The sequence below is a fragment of the Cibotium barometz genome, chromosome 10, assembly GCF_041138505.1.
Source record: "Cibotium barometz isolate CiBa-2024 chromosome 10, ASM4113850v1, whole genome shotgun sequence".
In the NCBI taxonomy this organism is placed as follows: domain Eukaryota; kingdom Viridiplantae; phylum Streptophyta; class Polypodiopsida; order Cyatheales; family Cibotiaceae; genus Cibotium; species Cibotium barometz.
The window spans coordinates 16,614,037-16,622,354 of record NC_141055.1 but is presented as its reverse complement, the minus strand read 5'-3'; the positions used below and the strand labels follow the sequence as shown (position 1 = coordinate 16,622,354).

The following is an 8,318-nucleotide window of genomic DNA, read 5'->3' as shown; positions in this document are numbered from 1 at the left end:
TCTATTAGTTTACCCACTATGGGGACTATTCTGCAATCTATTTGTTTTACATTCTCCGATTAGAGGATGTTTACAAGATACATGATTTGGTGAAATACATCACTACATATATATTGGTTGGGTTATCTGTACTAGTTATGATAAAAAGCTGGTTTTAATTTAGAAATTTACAGACACACATCGGACTAACTGCTAAAGTTTAACCTAAAAATTAGAAATAGATTAATTGACCCAACTATAACTTAAATATGAGGTTCTTTGGGTGACATCTATAACATGTGGTAGGTCTTAGGACACCTGTAATACACATACAGGCTAACGATCTGGTTGTCTGTTTGGATGGATGCAGGTAACAGGATCTAGCCTCTCAAATGTCTTGCAGTTTAAGCTTTATGACACATGTTTCACTTTTTGAGACACAGTCTCCTTTAATTCATGACATGATTATTGTATACAATATTATTATTGTGTAATCATGTTAAACACTTCATTTATCAAGATTGTTTGGGTTCTCAAACTTTTTGTTCGTGGCTGTGGATATGTTATTAAATGTATATAAAAAGCACACATAGGGAAAAATACACACACACACCCCTCCCTTTATATATTTATGCATATGCATATACACACACAAAGTGCCCCATGCTTGCATGCATGGACACATGTGCATGCATGCAAGCATCCACATTCACCACACACACACACACACACACACCCCTACCTTTATATATTTATGCACATGCATATACACACACAAAGTGCCCCATGCATGCATGCAAGCATCCACATTCTCCTCCCCCCCCCCACACACACACATCTTAGCTACTATCAAAGCTAAATTTGTTGGGCTTTAGCAAATAATTAAGGTGCATAACATTGTTCACATCATGTTCAACAGACAAATGTGCCCCATAATAGAGAAAAAGACACAATTTATAGGACCATTAAATACAAGAAGGAATAAAAAATCTTGGAAGGTCGAAATTACAGGGGGCACCTTCTACCACATCTTAGAAGATTATGATAATTGCCCACACAATCTAGTAAGAAGATGTCAATAATGAACAAAGAAACACCTTCCATCCCCCACTCTCACAAATGAGCACAGGAGTATGCGCAACAAGGAATTCATACATGACATGCGTAGCTTAAGCATAACTTGGCTCTCCAACTATATTAATGTTGTTGGAAGGCATCATCAATCTCCATACAATCAGCAAGCATGTTGTCATCAATTTGAATTAATGGAGGAGGAAACATAACAATGTCAGGAAATTGTGTTGCAGAAAAAAAATCTTGAATGATATCTGCTTCTTCTTCTTCTTGAATGATATCTTCTTCTTCTTCTTCTTCTTCTAATTCTTTTGATTTTTCTTCTTCAAGGATTCCAAGGGTGAAGATATCTAGCCACTCCATTCCAATTGTGTCATCAAATCCAAGCTCTTGAGCTTTTTCATGAGTATCAGCTGATGGGTTCATGCGTGGGGGGCAAGGGCCATCACCAAGCCGGTTAAGCTTGTGTTTGGAAAGGCCATAAGCAGGATTGTGTTTACTGCAATGGCCATCAGAGGCAAGCTTGTTGAATTGATCGTTAGTGCGAGGTCTGGTCATGTCCTGGCCTGTGAGGTGTTGGACGGTGGATCGGAAGTTAGCCACATCCGTTTGCACCAACTTTGGAGTGTCTACCTGTATTACTCGAATGATGGGCAACGCAGAAAGCCTTTTCCTGTTAATCCCGGTGTTAATCCCGGAATTAGTGTGCGCACACATATTTGCCTTCACAGAGCGGCAATACTGCAGTCAGTCCCTGATCACCTGCTATTCAATTTACGTAAAAACCATATCAATCTCCCAAGTTATACAGTACCATAGCAAGCTTCAACAAATATCACAAATTATTGCGCACACAATAGAAGCTTATTCACCTCAGCAGTAGCCAGCTACCCCAACAAGAAATTAAGCTGTTGTCGCAGAAATTAGATCTCCATTAATGCTAATACAGTAGCCATCTATATCCTTTCTTTTTTTAAATTTTTTTTAACTTAAGCACGACGTGTTGTGATGCTTCATGTATGGCGGACGCTGCTGACGCTCTCTCACCGACATATTCTCCTCTAATTTTAGTCTAGATAATCATTATCTTAATCATTATAATAAAGCATTTCTCCAAGCCTCGTATTAAGCTTATTATCGTTGATTGGTTATTCTCTCTAGTTAGTCTCGATAATCATTATCTGTGATTTAATCATTATAATAAAGCAAGCAAGAAATGTATTACCATTGATTGGTTCCACCACCACCTTTATATTTTAATGTTGCTTTTATCTTTTTCTGTGATGAAACATCCTTATAACTTGCTATTAAAATTGGACGGTCGTGCTACTCACGTTTCATGTAGTCAAGATTCTCTAATTTATTTATTGAAAAAGCATTCAAAAAATGACAAACTTGCATAAAGAATCATGTGGCATGAAATATCACCACATATTTTCCTTAAATTTTTTAGGTCAATAATAATACAATACTGGCCACCTTTTGTTTTCTTGAAATTGGGCGTTCTTTCATCTCTCCTAACTTCAATGCGCTCCAAGTGTTTTTGTTCAATGGCACATCTAGTAACCAACCTCTTTACAAACCAACCTTATTCCATTTTCACTTGAAATATTTATCCCATCATTTTGGCTCGTATAATATATTAGGTAGCAATTAAAATGTTTTTTGAAAGTCAAGAGGTTGCAAACTTGTGGTGCTCCCACCATAAGGACCTAGCCTAAGGTTGATACCTCCCATCCTACTAACCTGTTCCTATTATTTGTGTTCATGCACAAGTTGTAGTTTCTTATAGTAAACACCAACATATATATCCAAGCCACCACAATACAAGGAAAAAATAAAGGAATCTGACTAGTATCATGTTTTTCCTTTGTTAGATCAATATTATAACTAATCTCTTGTTTATATCCTTGCTTAGCCTTTGTACAAAGATTGCACTAGGTGGTGATTTATGTATTTAAGGAAAATATTATGAATTTAATATAGGTGAATGCTATCTTGAACTTTGTGATAGTGTCTACAATTGTACAAAGGATGCTTCAATAAGCTCTACGCTTTATTATATCCTTGTTTAGCCTTTGCACAAATACTACACTTTAAGTTGGTGAATTATGTATTTAAGGGAAATATTGTGAATTTTATATAGGTGAATGCTTGGAACTTTGTGATAGTGACTACACCTGTACGAAGGATGCTTCAATAAGCTTTATGCTTGGAAAGATATTTGAGGTAAAGAAGTGATGGTAGTATGGGGAAGGCTAAGGCGATTTGGCCCTTAAGCCATTTTCTCATTTTCATAATTTAAAATTTTGTTTCAATGCCACATTAACTTTGGTACATTTGTACTAATCTAGGGGACCTACTGATCTTGGGGTTCATACCAATTACTAACAGTGTATCAATTTCCTAGAGCATACCAATGTGGACATATTTAGTGCCATTTCCAGGGACTAGCCTAGGGCTCAGCTATGTCCATCCATCCATTTCAAGCTCTGAAAACATGTGCATTAAAATTGGGATAATTAATTGCATTCATGCATTTCATATTTTTTCATGCAATGTTTGAATTTCACACCCCATGAAGTAAAAAAAATATCAAAAATACCAAAAAGCAGGCCAAACCAACCCTTGGGTTGTGAGTCCATAGTCCCATGCAAAAAGGAGTGAGTCTGGACATGTGATCTTGCAGACGTGAGATTAGACACGTGATCCATGAGCCTAGACGTGAGTCATGAGTCTAGACACGTAAGCTTGCAAATATAAGCCTAGAAACATGAGTCTAGAGGTAGGTGTACCTAACATTGTACTGATTAATTCATCCCAATCAATTATTACTACCTTGAAGACTTGTAAGGAAATACGTACTCATGATAGTGCTACCAAAATGCCCTAGGTTACACGTTGTGGGTTTTTGCCATTTATTTTTTTGTATGGTTTGGCTTGGGGCCTCCTAGGTAGTAAGGGGAGGCCCCCATGCATGCCTAATGGGCAGTAGAAATAAAAAGAAAAGAGCCCCCTACACCCCTGCGAAAGTTTTAACTTTTAATGCCCACTAGGCATGTAGGGGGGCTTCCCTCTACTGCTTGCATTCTTGGTGGGAATTAAAAGTTAAAAAAAAAACCCCAACCCCCTCTCCCCCCTAGGTCATCAGACCCTAGTAGGAGGCCTCTCCTTGGTGCTGCCTAGGAGGCCTCTCCTTGGTGCTGCCTAGGAGGCTTGAGAAAAAACCATGAATAAAAAATTGGTTGAAGCCCCCCCAGATTGTGCCATGTTGGCTAAGGGGGCTCTGACCATTTTTTTAAAATGCATGGCTTGCCACAAGCCTACCAACAAGTACCAAGGGGATGCCCTCTATACGCGTGGTGGACATTAGAAATTAAAAAACAAAGGGCTCGCCACCCCCTAGACCTTGGGTCTAGTGCTGGGGGTGGGGGGTTTATTTTCTAATACTCACAACATACAACATACAAATTTGTTATCTAGCCATCTACATGGCCTCCCTATATATCCACTTTCAAATACATAATATCAAATTCCCCCCCTGAAGAATGGGTGCGACCCTTAGCACATGTTTACAAATGAAATTACTTTTAAAGACAATAAACAAATTGAAAAGCATAGAAACACATTCACTTCTTAGGAAAACACATGGGGTTGTTGCAAGATCAGGGTGTCCAGTTTTGTGTCCAGTTTATGCTGGACTGGGACAATGCTTGGAGAGTAAATTTGGGGGGGGGGGGGGGGCAGGTACTTCAAATGAAATCAAGAAGCTAATAGAAAATACACATGCACTCAAATTAACCCAATATAACTTAAATTAATATAAATTAGTGTAATTAATCAAAACTAATAAAAAATACGATGAAATGATTAAAAAATGATCTTTCCATACTTAGAGTGATCCAATTTTTTTTCCATTGATGCACCATTATAAGGACACTAGTCCCTATAGGTTTTAGATGATTTCATCAAAAATGTAATTTTACTAATTAGATTATTAATATTTGCAGGCCTTCTGACAACTTGGAAGAATTTTGGAAAAGAGATAGTTAAAAATCCAACCATTGGATTTGCAATTTCGACTAGCCACCACATTCTACTAATGTCTCACTATCTACCACTCTTTTGATCTACAAGATTGGGCATTTTAAGTGGTAGTTATTGTGGGCATTTTAAGTGGTAGTTATTGTGGGTACAAAAAGTGGTATATATTATAACACTTTAAAGACCTTGAAATATTTAATTAAAATAGAAAATAAGCTTAAAGTTTTCTCAAAAAATCAAGTTAATCTCTTTATTATGTGAAGATCTAAGGTGCAAAGTGGGAATCTCATATGAGTTTATATGTAAAAGATATTAGCATGTTATAAAATCAGTCCAAATTTGGGACAGGGTGTATACATTGACTTTGTACCTAAGGAAATGAGGACTTTGGACTATCTAATGATTAATCAAATTATGCAACTATATTGCCAACTTTGCATGTGATGTTACAACAAAAGAACTTATAAGGAAATTCCCTTGTTAGCGTCATCTCCTGACCTAGTTTCACATATGGAGGCAATGGAGTACTCAATGCCTTCCCCCCCTCCATATTGAAATGCTGCAGTACTTTTGTGACATACTCCTTCTGTGAAAGCCAAAGGAGTTTCCTATTCCTATCACGCGTAATGCGCATGCCAAGCACTCCTTCTGAAGCCTTGGGACCGTTGAAAGCATCAAACTTCTGATACCATTCTCTAGGCGCTTGCTTCAGCCCATAGAGACTCTTTTTCAGCTTGCATACCAAATGTTCTGTGCCCTTTTCTTCAAAGCCTTCCGGCTATGCCATGTATATTTCTTCATGCAGATCCCCATGCAAGAAAGCAGTCTTGACATCCATCTGCATAAGCTCCATATTTTCTACTACAACAAGTCCTAGAACACATCTAAGTGTGGTCATCTTTACAACCGGAGAGAAGATCTCATCAAAATCCACACCCTTTTCTTGCTTGAACCCTTTAGCAACCAAACAGGCCTTGTACCTAGGCACACCTTCACCTGTAACCTTCAACTTGTACACCCATTTGCATGGCAACACTTTCTTACCTTTTGGCAAAGAAACCAAGTCCCAAGTCTGATTTTTTAAGAGTGAATTCATTTTTGACTGCATGGAAAACTCCCACTTGCACTGATCCATGCGCAACATAGCCTCCTTATAGCAAGAAGGCTCCCCACAATCAGTGAGCATGACATAGTCAACTCCTGGAACAAACTTGTCAAGCACTCTAGTCACTCTTGTTGACCTTCTCAAGGGCATTTCAACTTACTGTCCAGCCTGCATATCAGCCATATTTGGCTCATTATTTGGACCAATAGATGGCTCATCATTTTCCCTTGAATGTGTGCTTGATGGAGTATCCAGTGTGGCACCATTTCCTGCACATTCAGTGCATGGACAGCTTGTGGTCTACCAACATTTGCAGGTGGATTTACATCTTGGAAAGTAACTTCCTCAATTCCACCTCCCTAATGGGTGACATGCATCCTCTTCTCATTGAAAACCACATCATGACTGCATATAATTTTTCTTGCTTCTGGATCCCACACATGGTAACCCATCTCTTCACTAACACCATAACCTAGAAAAATGCATTTCCTGGATTTAGGAGCTAGCGTCCACCATCGAAGCTCCTTTGGCACATGTACATATGCCTCACACCCAAATATACGCAAATAAGAATAAGAGGGCTTCTTGCCACTCCATAACTCTTCAGGAATGCCACCATCCAAACTCTTGTTTGGGGATCAATTCATCACATGTACTGTAGTTGTCATTGCCTCAACCCAAAAAGCACCAGAGAGACCTGCATGTGATAGGATGCACTATATTCTTTCTTCAATGGTGCGATTCATCTTTTCTGCAACTAGATTCTGCTATGGTGTATGAGGAGATGTGAGCTACCTCTTGATCCCATGTGTATTAGAGAATTGATGAAATTTATGAGAGACATACTCTCCACCATTATCTGTATGTAAGCATTTGAGCTTTCTACCAGACTTGTTTTCAACTAAAGCCACCCAGCTCTAAAATACCTGAAACACATCACTCTTTCGAGCGATAGCATAAGCCCACACTTTCCTAGTTGCATCATCAATAAAGGTGACATGGTATTTAGCCCCTCCTAATGACTTTGTAGGCATGGGACCGCATACATCTAATCAAGCATTCCAAGTTCTTTCTTTCTTTTTCTTTTATGGGCTGATCTAGTCTGCTTTCCATAAAGACAATGCTCACAAAATTCAAAATAAAAAAAACTCAGAAGTGGCACATAACCCAAACGACATAGTTCTTTCATTCCATTTTGGCTCATATGGCCTAACCGGCTATGCCACAAAGAAGTACTTGGTTGCTTGGTTATTTCTACAACATGATCAGATACCCCTAATACATGCAAGGGATAAAGAGTCCCACACTTAGCAACCCTGGCCAAAAGCAGAGAGCCCTTCTGAATTTTCCAACTCTGAAAACTAAAGGTGGTCTAGAAACGAGCATCATCAAGCTAACCCATTGAAATAAGGCTTTTAGTCAGCTTAGGCACATGCCTGACATTTTTCAAAACAAAAGCAGACCCATTTGCAAGAGAAAATTTTACGTCACCAGCTATCACTATGTCACAAGCATAGTCATTTCCAAGATGCACAGAACCTTTCTTTCCATTGTCATAAGTGGAGAACCATTCCCTATGGGGAGTAACATGAAACGAAGCACCAAAATCCAAAATCCAATCCTGGGCATATGCATCATCAATAGCGGTAAGTAATTCTCTAGGTAAGGCATATGCAAAGAGAACATCATCATCACTGCTCTGGGTGACTGCATTTATCTCTTCTGCCTTTCATTTTCCCTTGTCCTCCCTGGCATTTTCCTCATTCTTATTTGCAGTGCGATTGGCATTTTTCTTCTTTTCTCTCTACTCTCTTTTCAGCAAAAAACAGTCCTTTTTGATGTGTCCCTTTTTGCCACAGTGAAAGCACTCAATGTTGCGTACGCTGCATTTGCTACAGGACTTCCCTCTTTCTTGGGACTTCTCCTTGAGGACTGAGATCTTCCTCTTTGCACACTTAAAGCTGCATCTTGCTTGTTGGTTTCCATAGACTTCTATCTAATCTCCTCAGCCAACAGGCTTCCAACAACATCATCATAATGCAACACTCCACCAGGTACAAAGTTGCTACTAATAGCCATGCAAAAAGTATCCCAAGAAGGTGGCAATGAGCATAGA

General features: G+C 38.8%; 1 protein-coding gene across 4 annotated transcripts; it reads right to left on the bottom strand.

Moving 5' to 3' along the window:
* Positions 1 to 944: 944 nt before the first annotated feature.
* LOC147634599 (uncharacterized) lies at positions 945 to 2,061 on the bottom strand. 4 transcript variants are annotated; one of them, XM_086803381.1, is made up of 2 exons: positions 1,926 to 2,061; positions 945 to 1,776 (listed from the first exon to the last, which is right to left on the bottom strand). In XM_086803381.1, exon 2 carries the CDS (start codon positions 1,768 to 1,770, stop codon positions 1,177 to 1,179), a length of 594 nt encoding a protein of 197 aa, XP_086659507.1. In that variant the 5' UTR covers positions 1,771 to 1,776; positions 1,926 to 2,061; the 3' UTR covers positions 945 to 1,176. The 4 variants fall into 4 exon arrangements, with proteins under 4 accessions (XP_086659507.1, XP_086659506.1, XP_086659508.1 ...); XM_086803380.1 differs by having other exon boundaries at positions 945 to 1,794; positions 1,926 to 2,019; XM_086803382.1 differs by having other exon boundaries at positions 945 to 1,726; positions 1,926 to 2,018.
* Between the last annotated feature and the right edge of the window lie 6,257 nt (positions 2,062 to 8,318).

What these genes read in the sequence shown, in the direction of transcription:
- LOC147634599 (XM_086803381.1), bottom strand. Translation starts at nt 1,770, where the DNA reads ATGTGTGCGCACACTAATTCCGGGATTAACACCGGGATTAACAGGAAA.